This window comes from Emys orbicularis, chromosome 20 (assembly GCF_028017835.1).
Source record: "Emys orbicularis isolate rEmyOrb1 chromosome 20, rEmyOrb1.hap1, whole genome shotgun sequence".
In the NCBI taxonomy this organism is placed as follows: domain Eukaryota; kingdom Metazoa; phylum Chordata; order Testudines; family Emydidae; genus Emys; species Emys orbicularis.
Genome location: NC_088702.1, coordinates 23,020,996 through 23,039,033, shown reverse-complemented (window position 1 = coordinate 23,039,033; position 18,038 = coordinate 23,020,996). Strand labels below are relative to the sequence as shown.

The 18,038-nt window shown below is 65.9% G+C and overlaps 1 protein-coding gene across 1 annotated transcript; it reads right to left on the bottom strand.

Annotated features, from left to right (window-relative positions):
• Nucleotides 1-4,205: 4,205 nt before the first annotated feature.
• Nucleotides 4,206-12,323, bottom strand: LOC135892343 (phospholipase A2 inhibitor and Ly6/PLAUR domain-containing protein-like). The gene is made up of 5 exons (XM_065420069.1): nt 12,275-12,323; nt 10,842-10,958; nt 9,748-9,900; nt 5,463-5,603; nt 4,206-4,363 (listed from the first exon to the last, which is right to left on the bottom strand). The coding sequence occupies exons 1-5, from the start codon at nt 12,321-12,323 to the stop codon at nt 4,206-4,208; spliced, it is 618 nt and encodes a 205-aa protein (XP_065276141.1).
• Between the last annotated feature and the right edge of the window lie 5,715 nt (nt 12,324-18,038).

Sequence of the window (18,038 nt, the reverse complement as noted above, 5' to 3'; positions counted from 1 at the left end):
GCATTTGGTCAGGTTCTTGAGAAAGGAATTTGCAAATTGAGTGTCCAATCAAGAAACACTTAACGGACAATGGACCTCGGGAGACCCCAATCCACATAAGAAGTCCTCCTGGGAATGTTCAATAAAGCATGTAAACAATGGCATTGGCCTGCAAGCTGAGTCATGCATGGACATGTGACTTGCCCATGTGACTCCAGACTCCATGTTGCTGCTGTGATTTTCCACAGTAAGAACAAATGGGCGTCCTTCCAGGGGCAGAGAATATAAAAGGCCCTGGAAACCCCTCCATCTTGTCTTCAATCCTGCTTCTTACTTCTGGAGGGACTTTGCTACAAACTGAAGCTCTGAACAAAGGACTGAATGACCCATCCCAGCTGGGGATGTTGCAGAGACATGATTTGAACCTGCAGTTTATTCCATCACTGCTACAAGCCTGAACCAAGAACTTTGCCATTCCTGTATGTACCTGATTCCATTTAACCAATTCTAGCTCTCATCTCTATCTTTTTCCTTTTATGAATAAACATTTAGATTTTAGATTGTAAAGGATTGGTAACCGCGTGATTTGTGGGTAAGATCTGACTTATATATTGATCTGGGCCTGGGGCTTGGTCCTATGGGATCAGGAGAACCTTTTTTCTTTTACTGGGTTATTGGTTTTCAGAACCATTCATTCCCATAATGAGTGGCACTGGTGGTGATACTGGGAAACTGGAGTGTCTAAGGGAATTGCTTGTGTGACTTGTGGTTAGCCAGTGGGGTGAGACCAAAGTCCTCTCTGTCTGGCTGGTTTGGTGTGCAAAAGACCTCAGCCTGGGGCTGTGACTTCCCTGCTCTGAGCAATTTGTCCTGAATTGATACTCTCAGTTGTGTCCCACCAAAGGCAGCATCGTTCCAGTGGCGTAGTCGGCAGGATCCACAGCACCAGGTCAATTAAGCTTTGGCTCAGAACCCCACGCTATCCAAATTTGAATTTTGGGATTCAGAGTTTTGTTGGCTAAAGCTCAGTGACCGTGAGCCGGAACGCATCAGCAGAAGCAATGAAGCTGCAAGCCCTGAGCGACAGCCTGCAGTCTGAACATGATCAGAAACTGGCAGAAAGGCGAACGAGAGAGAAGCAAGCCTTGGCCCAGCTGAAGAAAGAAGCTGCTGAAAGACAGAGAAGGAAAGAAATGCTAAATTGGAAAGAGAAGCTGCTAAAAGAAAGAAGGAAGCTGCCGCGAGAGAGGAGAGGGCTCGTAGAGGGCGGGTGGAGCTGCTGGCTGCTGAGAGGGTTGCCAGACTTAGGCTCCAAGACAAAAAAGCAAGGGACGAACGGCAGAAACTATATCCTCTTGAAAGTCCAGTTTGTAACAATGTTGGGATGTTGTATTACTCTGAGCAGTTTTCTGAGTTTAACCCATTGTGCTATGACCCGGGGGAGGGGGACTCTAACCTGGTGGGAAATAGCTGTTTGTCTGTGAATGAAGTTTCTGAATGTCTGTCTAATGTCTCAGAAGTGTCTCACCAAAGGCAGCATCGTTCCAGATGTTCACTGGCTATAAGCGGTGAGTGAGCAGATCCGAGCTGGTCACTACGAAATGAAAGGAAAATCACAGTCTGAGTTCTAGAAACCAGCCAGGGTTTGAATGGGGCCGTGTCCCCCTGATGGGATCGTTCCTTGATATACACAGGCTGGGATTCTCCTTTGCAGCCCGGGACCCGCTCCCCCGGTCAGTCTTTGTCCTCCAGACGTGGTCCCAGGTGTTGGGTTGGGTTGGGTCTCCCTGAGACGTCTCCATCGTATCCAGTTCCTGGGTCGTCCTTGGGAGTGTGGATTCCTTCAGCACTGTCTGGCTGCTCCATTGTTGTACCTGAAAGGCTGGTTGTGGGTGTTCCCAACCTCACCACCTATTTCAGTAACACTCACCCAGCAAAACACCATAGCTCCCCAAACAATGCTAGGGTTTCCCAGTCATGCTGGCAGGCTTGGGGGCACTGGAAGGATGGACGTGGCCTGAGTCAGTCTGCGGAGAGCCAGCCTAGGGAAAAGGGAGGGGGAGAGCTGGGCTTCTCTGCCTTAGGGAGCAGCCTGCTTTGTCTCTCTCTGGTTTGGGACGGTTCGTGGGCGTGAGCGTCCTGGATTCTATGGGCTTGTCTGTTAGAGTTGCCAACTTAGTAATATTTAAAAACTGGATACTCCAACAGGAGTGCTGGAACCTCCCCTGCCCCACCTCTTCCCCCCCCCAAACCCCACCCCTGCCCCGCCTCTTCCCCAAAGATCCACTCTGCCCACGCCTCTTTCCCCTCCCCCCTTCACTCACTGCTTTTCTCCTCCCACCCCCACGCTGGGGTCAGGATGGACTTGCCTGCAGAACCGGGGCTGGGAGCTGCAGCCGCCCAGTGAAGGTCGGAGGCAGCCCCAGCTCAGTAGGATCCTGGATTTAGGATCCAGCGTTATTCACTGCATGGGCGTGTGGAAATACAAAAAGTGGCTAATGCACCTGCCCCCCAGTCTCCGCCCATGAGTGCAGTTCAAGGAGGGGGCAGGCAGTGGAGGAGAGCTCCCTAAGGGGCTGGGCACAACTCAGCGTGTTCCCCCCCTGCCTGGACCAGGACTCGCTAGCCCCGTCCTTGCCGCTTCATCCCTGCACACCCCTGGGAGACAGGGCAGGGAAACTGAGGCACAAAGCGGCTGGGTGATTTACCCAAGGGGTCTGGGGCAGAGCAGGGAGTTGAACCTGGGTCTCTTGCATCCGAGGTGAGTGCACTAACCACTGGATGGCACTGTCTCTCCTTGTAGGGGGGTGCCTGGGATGGGAGCGTCTGGGGTTTGCCTCTGGTCCTAGGGATCAGCTGAGAGATGGGGGCGCGGCCCAGACCCCAAACAAAACTGGAGCCCCCTTTGCACCAGGCACTGGCCAGACCCCCTGGGCACTGCCCCAACCTCGCACAAGACCAGGGCCCCCATTGTGCTACGCACCACACAGACCCCAATCGAGTCCAGGGTCCCCCCTGTGCCGGGTGCTGCCCAGACCCCAATCAAGTCCAGGGTCCCCCCCTGTGCCGGATACTGCCCAGACCCAAGCCGAGATTGGGGCCCTGTGTGACGAAGTGTGTGTGGGGGGGTGTTCTTGTTTTTTCTGTGGGTTTCCAATGGTTTGCATGCAGAGGGGGTGAGACGCAGTTTCCCTGGGTGTTACTGGTTTAACGAGGGGAGGGGAGAGGGAGTTTGTTGTTGCAGAGGACTGGAGAGGGAACTTGGGACCCCAGCCAGTGGCCTGGAGAATGGATACCCCAGCGACTGGTGACCTAACGACCCGGAGGCCCAGCTCAGGAGTCGCAGCCGGTTCTGGCCAGGGGGAGGACAATGGGCTGCGGGGACCCCGGTGACCGGACCAGCCGGTTCCAGCCCGAGGGGCCAGAGGAGGGCGGAGAGGAGAGGAGGCCCAGGCGACCCTGTTTACGACCCTATTTACCTGGAGAGAAGACAATGGACAGAGGCGGGGCCTGGGGCCGGGGGTATCAGATGCCCAGCTGGGAGCAGGGGGGCTCTGGGCTGGAGGAGGGAGCAGGCAGAGCCCCCCTGGGTGCAGGGGAGACTGGGATGTGCTGGGCTGAGGGAGGCCAGGCCTGAGGTCCGGAGAGTTTCCTGTGCTGTGTTCAACTCTCAATAAACCCTCCTGTTTTACGCTGGCTGAGAGTCGCTCAGGTCTAGAGAACAGGGGCGGGGGGGGGGGGCATCGTCCCTTCGGGGGTGGAGGCCCCGGGGGTCCAGAGTGAGGGGACTCCCCGAGGGAGCCCACGGCGAGAGACAGACGTGCTAAGGCTCAGAGAGGTGCGGCTCCAGGAGGTGGAGGGGCCTGACCCCGAGAGAGAGTGGACCCCCGAGAAGGGCTGTCGCACTGAAGGGGGCACCCCCCACGAACCGCACGGGGCCAAGAGTGGGCACGACCTGGGAGTTCGTGGCATCCTGTTGTTCCAGTTTTGCAACAGTGTTAAAAAAGTCACACGTCTTTTCCCCCTTCACCCTCTGGTGATGCTTTATTCAGGGACGTTCTCACAGGAAATAACCTCCCCCCCCCCAGCAGTTTGCGGCTTGTGCCCGACGCTGGATCTCGATCCTGGATCGTGCCGAGAGCGACGGCGACAGGAGCGACCCCCAGCCGGGCTCCGTGTGCCCCAGGTGGCGGCTGGGCTGGGGCCTGGTGGCAGCGCTGGGGGGGCTAAGTGCTCTGCTTGGGGCCGGGGGTGGGGGCCGGGCTGCATTCGGACGTTATCACGATGTCGGTGAAGACCCCCGGCAGCTTGTACACTCCCACCTTGCTGGCGCAGGTGCTTTTCGTGGCACAGCCGCGCACGGCATAGGTGTAATTCCGGGTGCCTGAAAGCAGAGCGGAGAAGGGCATCACCGGGGGAATCACGCTCCAGAGAGTCCCCTGGGAACAGCCCCCTGAGACGCTTCGATTGCCACCAAACTCCGCCGGGCACCTGCCTGCTGAGGGGATGGTGACGCCCTGATCCCAGCCCCTCCACCCCCCGCAGCTCACCAGGCGGGAGGCCCTGTGGGTCCCGGGTACCACACTGCTGGCCACAGGGTGCCCCGGAGGCAGGTCCCAGGGCTACCAGAGCCTGGCCGGCCTGCCCCGAGCCGGGACCTCACCCCTGTCGGTTCACCTGGCCGGCCGGCCCTGAGCCGGGACCTCACCCTCCGTCGGTTCACCTGGCCTGCCTGCCCTGAGCTGAGACCTCACCCCCGTCGGTTCACCTGGCCGGCCTGTCCTGAGCCGGGACCTCACCCCCGTCGGTTCACCTGGCCGGCCTGTCCTGAGCTGGGACCTCACCCCCCGTCGGTTCACCTGGCCGGCCAGCCCGGAGCCGGGACCTCACCCCCGTCGGTTCACCTGGCCGGCCTGCCCTGAGCCGGGACCTCACCCTCCGTCGGTTCACCTGGCCGGCCTGCCCTGAGCTGGGACCTCACCCCCGTCGGTTCACCTGGCCGGCCTGTCCTGAGCCGGAACCTCACCCCCGTCGGTTCACCTGGCCGGCCTGTCCTGAGCTGGGACCTCACCCCTGTCGGTTCACCTGGCCGGCTGGCCCCGAACCGGGACCTCCCCCTCCGCCTGGCCGGCTTTCCAGAGCTTTCCCGCGGGTGGGGAATTTTCTTTGGGGTTTTTTCTTCTTCTGAATCTTACCTGCATTTTAATTCCACAAGGTTCTTGGCTAATTTCCCCGCCCGCAGAGCCCCGGTGAGACTCCCCTGGCACAGAGCTCGGTGACTCGTGTTGCACTAAAGCAGCTGCCAGAGAAGATGCAATGTGGGGGGTGAACCCACCCCAGCCCGCGGGAGCTCGTTACAATGGGGCCTTATGCCTGACTGGACTGTGCCTGGCGTTGACCCCCGCGCTCAATCCTTGCCCTGCCTTCCTCCGCTCGATGCCAGAGCCCTTCCCCGCCCCCAATTGTCTCCCCCGAGCGGTTACCGGTTGTGATGGATCCAGCAAAATAGACGCAGTGGTTCTCGGGGCCCAGGCAGCTGACGGTCTCATTGGCCTGGCATTCGGTGCCCTCGGACACGCAGCCCGGGCACTGCAGCCCGCTGGGCTTGGGCTGCGCCCGTGGCACTGGGGACAGAGAGACACAGTCAGTGTTGGTGCTCGGAGCAGGGCAGGGCGGCGGGATGGGGCTGGGTGTCCTAATGGTCAGAGCAACTCCTGAATCTGAGACGGGAGTGGGGTGGAATGGGAGGCGTGGGTGGGAGCTGGGGGCCAGGACTCCTGGGTTCTCTCCCTGGCTCAAGCTGGGGAGCGGGGTCTGGTGGGTTAGAATGGGGGGCTAGGTGAGCCAGGACTCCCGGGTTCTCTCCCCGGCTCAGGGAAGGGAGTGGGGTGTCGTGGGTTAGAGCGGGGGGGCTGGGAGCCAGGACTCCCGGGTTCTCTCCCCGTCTCAGGCAGGGGAGCGGGGTCTCATGGGTCAGAGGGGGGGGGGGGCTGGGAGCCAGGACTCCCGGGTTCTCTCCCCGGCTCAGGCAGGGGAGCGGGGTCTCATGGGTCAGAGGGGGGGGGGGGGGGGCTGGGAGTCAGGACTCCCGGGTTCTCTCCCCGGCTCAGGCAGGGGAGCGGGGTCTGGTGGGTTAGAATGGGGGGCTAGGTGAGCCAGGACTCCCGGGTTCTCTCCCCGGCTCAGGGAAGGGAGTGGGGTGTCGTGGGTTAGAGCGGGGGGGCTGGGAGCCAGGACTCCCGGGTTCTCTCCCCGGCTCAGGCAGGGGAGCGGGGTCTCATGGGTCAGAGGGGGGGGGGGGGGGGCTGGGAGCCAGGACTCCCGGGTTCTCTCCCCGGCTCAGGCAGGGGAGCGGGGTCTCATGGGTCAGGGGGGGGGGGGGGGGGGGCTGGGAGCCAGGACTCCCGGGTTCTCTCCCCGTCTCAGGCAGGGGAGCGGGGTCTCATGGGTCAGAGGGGGGGTGGGGCTGGGAGTCAGGACTCCTGGGTTCTCTCCCCGGCTCAGGCAGGGGAGCGGGGTCTCATGGGTCAGAGGGGGGGGGGGGGCTGGGAGTCAGGACTCCTGGGTTCTCTCCCCGGCTCAGGCAGGGGAGCGGGGTCTCATGGGTCAGAGGGGGGGGGGGGGGGGGGGGCTGGGAGTCAGGACTCCTGGGTTCTCTCCCCGGCTCAGCAGGGGAGCGGGGTCTCATGGGTCAGAGGGGGGGGGGGCTGGGGGCCAGGACTCCCGGGTTCTCTCCCCGGCTCAGCAGGGGAGCGGGGTCTCATGGGTCAGAGGGGGGGGGGGGGCTGGGGGCCAGGACTCCTGGGTTCTCTCCCCGGCTCAGGCAGGGGAGCGGGGTCTCATGGGTCAGAGGGGGGGGGGGGCTGGGAGTCAGGACTCCTGGGTTCTCTCCCCGGCTCAGGCAGGGGAGCGGGGTCTCATGGGTCAGAGAGGAGGGGGGCTGGGAGTCAGGACTCCTGGGTTCTCTCCCCGGCTCAGCAGGGGAGCGGGGTCTCATGGGTCAGAGGGGGGGGGGGCTGGGAGTCAGGACTCCTGGGTTCTCTCCCCGGCTCAGGCAGGGGAGCGGGGTCTCATGGGTCAGAGGGGGGGGGGGGCTGGGGGCCAGGACTCCCGGGTTCTCTCCCCGGCTCAGCAGGGGAGCGGGGTCTCATGGGTCAGAGGGGGGGGGGGGGCTGGGGGCCAGGACTCCTGGGTTCTCTCCCCGGCTCAGGCAGGGGAGCGGGGTCTCATGGGTCAGAGGGGGGGGGGGGGCTGGGAGCCAGGACTCCCGGGTTCTCTCCCCGTCTCAGGCAGGGGAGCGGGGTCTCATGGGTCAGGGGGGGGGGGGGGCTGGGAGTCAGGACTCCCGGGTTCTCTCCCCGGCTCAGGCAGGGGAGCGGGGTCTCATGGGTCAGAGGGGGGGGGGGGGGCTGGGAGCCAGGACTCCTGGGTTCTCTCCCCGGCTCAGGCAGGGGAGCGGGGTCTCATGGGTCAGAGAGGGGGGAGGGGCTGGGAGCCAGGACTCCTGGGTTCTCTCCCCGGCTCAGGCAGGGGAGCGGGGTCTCATGGGTCAGAGAGGGGGGAGGGGCTGGGAGCCAGGACTCCTGGGTTCTCTCCCCGGCTCAGGCAGGGGAGCGGGGTCTCATGGGTCAGAGGGGGGGGGGGGCTGGGAGCCAGGACTCCTGGGTTCTCTCCCCGGCTCAGGCAGGGGAGCGGGGTCTCATGGGTCAGAGAGGGGGGAGGGGCTGGGAGCCAGGACTCCTGGGTTCTCTCCCCGGCTCAGGCAGGGGAGCGGGGTCTCATGGGTCAGAGGGGGGGGGGGGGCTGGGAGCCAGGACTCCTGGGTTCTCTCCCCGGCTCAGGCAGGGGAGCGGGGTCTCATGGGTCAGAGAGGGGGGAGGGGCTGGGAGCCAGGACTCCTGGGTTCTCTCCCCGGCTCAGGCAGGGGAGCGGGGTCTCATGGGTCAGAGAGGGGGGAGGGGCTGGGAGCCAGGACTCCTGGGTTCTCTCCCCGGCTCAGGCAGGGGAGCGGGGTCTCATGGGTCAGAGAGGGGGGAGGGGCTGGGAGCCAGGACTCCTGGGTTCTCTCCCCGGCTCAGGCAGGGGAGCGGGGTCTCGTGGGTCAGAGGGGGGGGGGGGCTGGGAGTCAGGACTCCCGGGTTCTCTCCCCGGCTCAGGCAGGGGAGCGGGGTCTCATGGGTCAGAGGGGGGGGGGGGCTGGGAGCCAGGACTCCTGGGTTCTCTCCCCGGCTCAGGCAGGGGAGCGGGGTCTCATGGGTCAGAGAGGGGGGAGGGGCTGGGAGCCAGGACTCCTGGGTTCTCTCCCCGGCTCAGGCAGGGGAGCGGGGTCTCATGGGTCAGAGAGGGGGGAGGGGCTGGGAGCCAGGACTCCTGGGTTCTCTCCCCGGCTCAGGCAGGGGAGCGGGGTCTCGTGGGTCAGAGGGGGGGGGGGGCTGGGAGTCAGGACTCCCGGGTTCTCTCCCCGGCTCAGGCAGGGGAGCGGGGTCTCATGGGTCAGAGGGGGGGGGGGCTGGGAGCCAGGACTCCTGGGTTCTCTCCCCGGCTCAGGCAGGGGAGCGGGGTCTCATGGGTCAGAGGGGGGGGGGGGCTGGGAGCCAGGACTCCTGGGTTCTCTCCCCGGCTCAGGCAGGGGAGCGGGGTCTCATGGGTCAGAGAGGGGGGAGGGGCTGGGAGCCAGGACTCCTGGGTTCTCTCCCCGGCTCAGGCAGGGGAGCGGGGTCTCGTGGGTCAGAGGGGGGGGGGGCTGGGAGTCAGGACTCCCGGGTTCTCTCCCCGGCTCAGGCAGGGGAGCGGGGTCTCATGGGTCAGAGGGGGGGGGGCTGGGAGCCAGGACTCCTGGGTTCTCTCCCCGGCTCAGGCAGGGGAGCGGGGTCTCATGGGTCAGAGGGGGGGGGGGCTGGGAGCCAGGACTCCTGGGTTCTCTCCCCGGCTCAGGCAGGGGAGCGGGGTCTCATGGGTCAGAGGGGGGGGAGGGGCTGGGAGCCAGGACTCCTGGGTTCTCTCCCCGGCTCGGCAGGGGAGCGGGGTCTCATGGGTCAGGGGGGGGGGGGGGCTGGGAGCCAGGACTCCCGGGTTCTCTCCCCGGCTCAGCAGGGGAGCGGGGTCTCATGGGTCAGAGGGGGGGGGGGGCTGGGAGCCAGGACTCCCGGGTTCTCTCCCCGGCTCAGCAGGGGAGCGGGGTCTCATGGGTCGGGGGGGGGGGGGGCTGGGAGTCAGGACTCCTGGGTTCTCTCCCCGGCTCGGCAGGGGAGCGGGGTCTCATGGGTCAGAGAGGGGGGAGGGGCTGGGAGCCAGGACTCCTGGGTTCTCTCCCCGGCTCGGCAGGGGAGCGGGGTCTCATGGGTCAGGGGGGGGGGGGGCTGGGAGCCAGGACTCCCGGGTTCTCTCCCCGGCTCAGCAGGGGAGCGGGGTCTCATGGGTCAGAGGGGGGGGGGGGGTTGGGAGCCAGGACTCCTGGGTTCTCTCCCCGGCTCGGCAGGGGAGCGGGGTCTCATGGGTCAGGGGGGGGGGGGGGCTGGGAGTCAGGACTCCCGGGTTCTCTCCCCGGCTCAGGCAGGGGAGCGGGGTCTCATGGGTCAGAGGGGGGGGGGGGGGGCTGGGAGTCAGGACTCCCGGGTTCTCTCCCCGGCTCAGGCAGGGGAGCGGGGTCTCATGGGTCAGAGGGGGGGGGGGGCTGGGAGCCAGGACTCCTGGGTTCTCTCCCCGGCTCAGCAGGGGAGCGGGGGCTCGTGGCTCAAGCGGGGGCCGGGCAGGCGACTGGTCCCGTACACCTCACGGCCCCCTTGTTGCACAGGTCCCGCTGGCAGCACTTGGCGGCGCTCCGCACACGCAGGCCGAAGGCAGAACTGAGGCTGGAGGATCGCGGGGGGCAGAACTTGTTCTCGGTGCAGCCCTTGTAGGTGCCCAGTTTCTGCTCCTTCCCTGGGGGCGAGACGGGGGAAGGCGTCACCGGGCCAGACGGGCTGCGGCACAGCGGGGCTAAGGCAGGCTCCCTGCCTGCCCTGGCTCTGCGCGGCTCCTGGAACCAGCCGGCACGTCCCTCCGGCTCCTATGCGGAGGCGCGGCCACGGGGCTCCGCACACTGCCTCCACCACGAGTGCTGGCTCCGCAGCTCCCATTGGCTGGGAACTGTGGCCAATGAGAGCTAAGGGGGCAGCACCTGCGGATGGGGGCAGTGCACAGAGCTACCTGGCCGCGCCTCCACCTAGGAGCCAGACATGCCGGCCACTTCTGGGAGCCACCTGAGGTCAGTCCTGCCCGGACCCCACACCCCAAAACCCCTCCTACACCCCAACCCCCTGCCCCAAGTTCAAACCCCGTCCCGCACCCAAACTCCCTCCCAAAGCCCACACCCCTTCCCGCATGCCGAACCCCTCAGCCCCAGCCCCACACCAGAGCCTGCACCCCCACACACCCCCCAACCCCCCGCCCCACCCTGGAGTGGCCTTAGAGAAGGGGCGGGGCAGGGGTGTTTGGTTTTCTGCAGTTGGAAAGTTGGCCACTCTACCCAGAGGGAATGAACAGAACAGGGAATCATCAAGTGATCCCGCCCCTGTCACTCATTTCCAATTTCTGGCAAACAGAGGCTAGGGACACCATCCCTGCCCATCCTGGCTAATAGCCATTGATGGACCTATCCTCCATGAACTTATCTAGTTCTTGTTTGAACCCTGTTCTAGTCTTGGCCGTCACAACATCCTCTGGCGAGGAGTTCCACAGGTTGACTCCACTGCACCTGGCGTGACGGGCCCTGATCTCAGTTGGAGTCTGGGTGGTGCCTGGCGCGACAGGGGCCCCGCTGGCTGGCCAGCAGCAGAGCCCAGCCCCTCCCCCTCGGGGGCGGGGAGATGCCCGTCACCCACCGACTCTGGTCTCCGAGGTGAGGATGAGGCAGGCGGTCTGGGAGGGCGCGCAGTCCTGCGGCTCTCCGGAGCACGTCTTGTCAGCGCTGCTGCAGCGTTCGCACTTCAGGCAGCCACCTGGGGAGAGAGGGGAGGATTTGGGAGAGGGATAATCCGCAGGGCCGCTGGCCCCCCCTTAACAGATCGTTCCAGTGGGGGCACCCCTGCTGCCTGGTCACCCGCAGCAGCTGAGTAGCGGAGCTTAGATTGGGGCTGCCGTTCTGGGAGCCAGGACTCCTGGGTTCTCTGAGTGAGGAATGGGGTCTAGTGGGTTAGAGCAGGGGGGGCTGGGAGCCAGGACTCCTGGGTTCTCTGAGTGGGGAGTGGGGTCTAGCGGTTAGAGCAGGGGGGGCTGGGAGCCAGGACTCCTGGGTTCTCTGAGTGGGGAGTGGGGTCTAGTGGTTAGAGCAGGGGGGGCTGGGAGCCAGGACTCCTGGGTTCTCTGAGTGAGGAGTGGGGTCTAGTGGTTAGAGCAGGGGGGCTGGGAACCAGGACTCCTGGGTTCTCTCCCCGGCTCCGGGAGGGGAGCGGGGACTGGTGGGTTAGAGCAGGGGGCTGGGAGCAGGACTCCTGGGTTCTGTCCCCGGCTCTGTGAGGGGAGTGGGGACTAGGGGTTAGAGTGGGGGGGGGGGCTGGGAGCCAGGACTCCTGGGTTCTCTCCCCGGCTCTGGAAGGGGAGTGGGGTCTGGTGGGTTAGAGCAGGGGGGCTGGGAGCCAGGACTCCTGGGTTCTCTCCCCGGCTCTGGGAGGGGAGTGGGGGCTGGTGGATTAGAGCAGGGGGCTGGGAGCAGGACTACTGGGTTCTGTCCCCGGCTCTGTGAGGGGAGTGGGGACTAGGGGTTAGAGGGGGGGGGGCTGGAAGCCAGGACTCCTGGGTTCTCTCCCCGGCTCTGGAAGGGGAGTGGGGTCTGGTGGGTTAGAGCAGGGGGCTGGGAGCAGGACTCCTGGGTTCTGTCCCCGGCTCTGTGAGGGGAGTGGGGACTAGGGGTTAGAGTGGGGGGGGGGGCTGGGAGCCAGGACTCCTGGGTTCTGTCCCCGGCTCTGGAAGGGGAGTGGGGTCTGGTGGGTTAGAGCAGGGGGGCTGGGAGCCAGGACTCCTGGGTTCTGTCCCCGGCTCTGGGAGGGGAGTGGGGACTAGGGGTTAGAGGGGGGGGGCTGGGAGCCAGGACTCCTGGGTTCTGTCCCCGGCTCTGGGAGGGGAGTGGGGGGCTGGTGGGTTAGAGCAGGGGGGCTGGGAGCAGGACTCCTGGGTTCTGTCCCCGGCTCTGGGAGGGGAGTGGGGGGCTGGTGGGTTAGAGCAGGGGGGCTGGGAGCCAGGACTCCTGGGTTCTGTCCCCGGCTCTGGGAGGGGAGTGGGGGCTGGTGGCTGGTGCTGGACAGACATTACCACTCACCCGTGGCCAGCAGCGCAGACAGCAGGCAGAGGGCCAGGTGGGCCGCCATGGTGCAGGGCAGAACGCGGGGCAGCGAGCGGAGCTGGCCGTCGGATGCAGCCAGGGCTGCGCCCACTGGCGATTTATAGCCACGGGGCTGGGCCAGGGCAGGGAACAGGGCCTGGGAACAGCCAGTTCCTGGAGGGATCCGGCTCCGGGGCCATCAATTACCCTGGCCTGGACCTCTCCCCGCCGGCCACGTCTCCCTTTCCATCCCTGCCATGCACCCCGCCTGGCCTGCTACCACGCGGCCCCTCCCGCCGTGCCCTGGGCTGCCGCTCTCGGACCATGGGGTATCTGGGGGGCCAGGGTTGGGGTGAGGGTTTGGGGAGCCTGGGGGTGGAATATGGGGGATCCCATTAAGGGAAGCCTGTGACCTGACCGGTGCGGCCTCACCCCCCCATTGCCCCAGCCCGTAATCCGGCCAAGGGCCCTCCCCGCCCCCAGCCCTGGGAGCCCAGGAGGGACACAGGCCAGCCGGTGCCTCGGCATGGGGCAGGGGGCCGAGATCAAGGGGGGAAAGCAGCCCTGATGCCAAGGAGACAGGCCTGTGAGCAGCCGGCCGCAGCCACCAAGCGAGATTGTCCAGAGGGGAGGATGCGCCGGCCGGGCCGGGGCCAGGCCCTGTCACAAAGCAGACGCCCACCTGCAGGTTCCCCGTCCGGTACGGGAACTTGGCAAGACCCCGGCTGGGGTCGCAAACCCACAGACACTCCTAAGACGTGCTAGGCGCTGGGCATGTTCCCGACGGATCCCCCGGTGCCGAGTTAGGGGTAAACACACTCCCCAAAGATGGTACGGGGACACCCGGACCCCGCCTAGGGCTAGGCTCAGAGTGACAGGGGCATGGCTAGAGATGCCTTGAGCCTGGCTCAACCAGCCGGTACACGCGTGGTAACTAGCCCCATCAGGGGATAATACCTGCTTTGTTACTATCCCGGTGTAAAGGCGGGGTCCCAGATGGGGTGTCTGTCTGGCCGAGGGGGGAATGGAAAGTCCCACTAGGGATTTTCTATCCCCGGCTCTGGGAGGGGAGTGGGGGCTGGTGGGTTAGAGGAGGGGGGCTGGGAGCCAGGACTCCTGGGTTCTCTCCCCGGCTCTGGGAGGAGAGTGGGGTTTAGTGAGTTAAAGCAGGGGGGCTGGGAGCCAGGACTCCTGGGTTCCCTTCCCAGCTCTGGCAGGGGACCAGAGGCGGGTGGGTCAGAGCAGGCTGAAAGCAGACGGACGTCAAACAATAGCCTTTTGTTTCCCAGCGCTGGTTTATTTGGGGACTGGCTGCAGGAAAGCAACGAGAATTGCCCCCACCCCTAAAAGTGTCAGGATGTGGGGTGGTCCAGGACCCCTGCTGGGGGGAGACCCTTGGGGGAAGAGGAGCTGGAGCACAGATCCAGCCGCAGTGAGACCCCAGTGCGGGGGTGGGGGCGGAGGGGACCCGGGGCGGGGGGGAGGCAGCTGGAGCAGCAGGTGCGCCGGGGGCCATTCCCCCGGGTGATGCTGTTGTCAGGCTGGATACAGGTGGCCTCTCTCCGGGTGTACAGCAACCCCACAGGGCAGACACGTGTCGGGGGGCAGAGAGCCCCACTCCGTGAAATGGGACAAGGGGGCCCTGTGGGGAGAGAGAGAGAATCGCTCTGCGCTGTGACTAGTCCCTGCCCCCCAGGGCTCATAGGGGGTGGGGCGGGGGCATGGCCGGGGCGCCCTGTGCTGTGGTAATTCCCTGCCCCACGCCAGCCCATATGGGGAGGATTGAGGGCATGGCCGGGGCGCCCTGTGCTGTGGGGATTCCCTGCCCCACGCCGGCCCATAGGGGGAGGATTGAGGGCATGGCCGGGGCGCCCTGTGCTGTGGGGATGCCCTGCCCCACGCCGGCCCATAGGGGGAGGATTGAGGGCATGGCCGGGGCGCCCTGTGCTGTGGGGATTCCCTGCCCCACGCCGGCCCATAGGGGGAGGATTGAGGGCATGGCCGGGGCGCCCTGTGCTGTGGGGATGCCCTGCCCCACGCCGGCCCATAGGGGGAGGCTTGAGGGCATGGCCGGGGCGCCCTGTGCTGCGGGGATGCCCTGCCCCACGCCGGCCCATAGGGGGAGGCTTGAGGGCATGGCCGGGGCGCCCTGCGCTGTGGGGATGCCCTGCCCCACGCCGGCCCATAGGGGGAGGCTTGAGGGCATGGCCGGGGCGCCCTGCGCTGTGGGGATTCCCTGCCCCACGCCGGCCCATAGGGGGAGGATTGAGGGCATGGCCGGGGCGCCCTGTGCTGTGGGGATTCCCTGCCCCACGCCGGCCCATAGGGGGAGGCTTGAGGGCATGGCCGGGGCGCCCTGTGCTGTGGGGATGCCCTGCCCCACGCCGGCCCATAGGGGGAGGATTGAGGGCATGGCCGGGGCGCCCTGTGCTGTGGGGATGCCCTGCCCCACGCCGGCCCATAGGGGGAGGATTGAGGGCATGGCCGGGGCGCCCTGTGCTGTGGGGATGCCCTGCCCCACGCCGGCCCATAGGGGGAGGATTGAGGGCATGGCCGGGGCGCCCTGTGCTGCGGGGATGCCCTGCCCCACGCCGGCCCATAGGGGGAGGCTTGAGGGCATGGCCGGGGCGCCCTGCGCTGTGGGGATGCCCTGCCCCACGCCGGCCCATAGGGGGAGGCTTGAGGGCATGGCCGGGGCGCCCTGCGCTGTGGGGATTCCCTGCCCCACGCCGGCCCATAGGGGGAGGATTGAGGGCATGGCCGGGGCGCCCTGTGCTGTGGGGATTCCCTGCCCCACGCCGGCCCATAGGGGGAGGCTTGAGGGCATGGCCGGGGCGCCCTGTGCTGTGGGGATGCCCTGCCCCACGCCGGCCCATAGGGGGAGGATTGAGGGCATGGCCGGGGCGCCCTGTGCTGTGGGGATGCCCTGCCCCACGCCGGCCCATAGGGGGAGGATTGAGGGCATGGCCGGGGCGCCCTGTGCTGTGGGGATGCCCTGCCCCACGCCGGCCCATAGGGGGAGGATTGAGGGCATGGCCGGGGCGCCCTGTGCTGTGGGGATGCCCTGCCCCACGCCGGCCCATAGGGGGAGGATTGAGGGCATGGCCGGGGCGCCCTGTGCTGTGGGGATGCCCTGCCCCACGCCGGCCCATAGGGGGAGGATTGAGGGCATGGCCGGGGCGCCCTGTGCTGTGGGGATGCCCTGCCCCACGCCGGCCCATAGGGGGAGGATTGAGGGCATGGCCGGGGCGCCCTGTGCTGTGGGGATGCCCTGCCCCACGCCGGCCCATAGGGGGAGGCTTGAGGGCATGGCCGGGGCGCCCTGTGCTGTGGGGATGCCCTGCCCCATGCCGGCCCATAGGGGGAGGATTGAGGGCATGGCCGGGGCGCCCTGTGCTGTGGGGATGTCCTGCCCCACGCCGGCCCATAGGGGGAGGCTTGAGGGCATGGCCGGGGCGCCCTGTGCTGTGGGGATGCCCTGCCCCATGCCGGCCCATAGGGCAGATTGTAAATGAGAGCGGCCCCAGGCCGCTCTATGTCGCACCGGGGAGCTGGCCAGGCCAGAGACACCTGACAACACCTCAGCCCTGCCCTGAGTGCAGCGAGTCCAGCGCTTGGCCTGGCACCAGCTCAAGCCGGGGTCCCCTGGCAGGCGTCAGCGTCCAGGGCGAAGCAGGCTGGGCAGTCCAGCCCATCGGGGAGCATCCGCTGGGGGTACTAGGAACCAAGTGTGGGGCGGGGGCGGTTAAGAGAGCAGGGTGGGCTCAGACCAGGGCAGAGAACCCCCTCCCAAGACCAGCAGGGGGAGCTGGGGCTCAGAGCAAGGGGGCTGGGAGCCAGGACGCCTGGGTTCTATCTCCGGCTCTGGGAGGGGAGTGGGGGCTGGTGGTTAGAGCAGGGGGTTCTGGGAGCCAGGACTCCTGGTTCTCTCCCCTGCTCTGGGAGGGGAGTGGGGGCTAGTGGTTAGAGCAGCGGGGCTGGGAGCCAGGACTCCTGGGTTCTCTCCCCTGCTCTGATTCTGGGCAGAGGGCTGAGAGGGCCCAGGGGAGCCGAGCGAAGCGCCCAGGTTGCTGACGGAGGTGCGGCTGACCTGGCTGGGGGCCAGCGTGGGCAGGACAGAGAGTTTCTGGGCATGGCCCTGGAGAAAGGCCTTTGGGACAGTCATGCAGCAGCAAAGGCAGAGGACTGGCCAGCCGGCTGCAGTGAGGACCCAAGAGCCCCCGACTTGCTGGGATCTAGCGCAGGGGGTGTCGGCTTTTTTCTTTCTGAGCCCCCCTCCACATGCTATAAAAACTCCAGGGCCCGGCAGGGGCAGGGGGGACTTGGGGCTCTGGCCAGGGGCGGGACCGTGGGGCACAGGCATAGTTTGACTTCTGTTTTTGGGGAGGGGGCTCGGGCCGGCTCTGCACAGCGGGGTCCAGGGAGGGAGAGTCGCCTCCACCCCCAGACTCACCTCAGCAGACCCCCCGCCTGCCTGGGGCTGTGTGCGGGGGCTGCTCCCCGAGGGCTGTGCCGGCCCAGAGCTGGGTCCCCGCCCGGCGGCTCTGACCGGCGGCAGGAGCAGTCAAAGGGGGCTGGGAGCAGCCGTAACCCCGGGCACCAGCAGCAGCCGGGGGAATGCCACAGCTGCCCACCCCACGGCACCGCCTGCCCCGCACTGCCTGGCTCCGGCTTCCCGCCTAGGACCTGGCCAGAGGGTGGGGCCTGAGGGGGGCTGAGGGAGAGGAGAAGGGGGGGTGGAGCTGCCCCCAGGACTGCCCCACTCTGGGTAAGACACTGCAGTTTGGGGGAGCAACTCCCTCATGCCCCCTCACCTCTGCCCATGGGCTCAGGGCTTCTGCCCACATCGGGGCTTCGGGGGGGGGAGCTCAGGGTTTCAGCCCCATGGTGGGGGGGGGGCACGACGCCAGGGCTCGGGGTTTCAGCGAAAGGGCTCATGGATCCCCAGGGGGCTGCGGAGCCCCATTTATCTAGGGGGGGTGATCCCAGGGGGGGGCCTGGGGCACATTAGCTGCATGGATGGGTCTATAGGGGGACGGGTAGGGAGACTGAGGGCTGTGTATGGGGACGGAGAACCGGACAGATGGAGGCAGTATGGCCAACCCCAAAGGTTCAAAAAATCATGAGATTGGCTTTAAAATCACGAGATTATGTAAAGATACGAGATCTGGGGGGCTTGTAATTTGCCGTCTGCTCTTTGAGCCGTTAGGGGACCCACGGGTCACGGTTTGTAGCTTTCTCCACAGCCGCGAAGGCTCGAAACGGCCCTCTGCTTTAAGGCTGAAACCAGCCCAGACCCACCGGACTCTGGGAACGAAAACGATAATTATCATCAAAAACAACGAGGAGTCCTTGTGGCACCTTAGAGACTAAAACATTTATTTGGGCATAAGCTTTCATGGGCTACAGCCCACTTCATCGGATGCAACTCAATTAATTATAATTATAGTATATTATAATTATCATGAGACTTGTGACAGAATGATGAGTCAGCACCGCTGTAGCGACGGGGGTGGCTGGCGATGGACGGATGGGTAGGAAGGTCTGCGTGGGGATGGACGGACAGACAGAGGGATGGGGATGAAGCGGGAGTGACGGGGGTGGCTGGCGATGGACGGATGGGTAGGAAGGTCTGCGTGGGGATGGACGGACAGACAGAGGGATGGGGATGAAGCGGGAGGGACGGGGGTGGCTGGCGATGGACGGATGGGTAGGAAGGTCTGCGTGGGGATGGACGGACAGACAGAGGGATGGGGATGAA

Coding starts and splice junctions, on each gene's coding strand:
- LOC135892343 (XM_065420069.1), bottom strand. CDS start 12,323: ATGGCGGCCCACCTGGCCCTCTGCCTGCTGTCTGCGCTGCTGGCCACG. Junction 10,959..12,274: donor GTCTGCGCTGCTGGCCACGG/GTGAGTGGTAAT, acceptor CTCTCTCCCCAG/GTGGCTGCCTGAAGTGCGAA. Junction 9,901..10,841: donor CACCTCGGAGACCAGAGTCG/GTGGGTGACGGG, acceptor TCTCGCCCCCAG/GGAAGGAGCAGAAACTGGGC.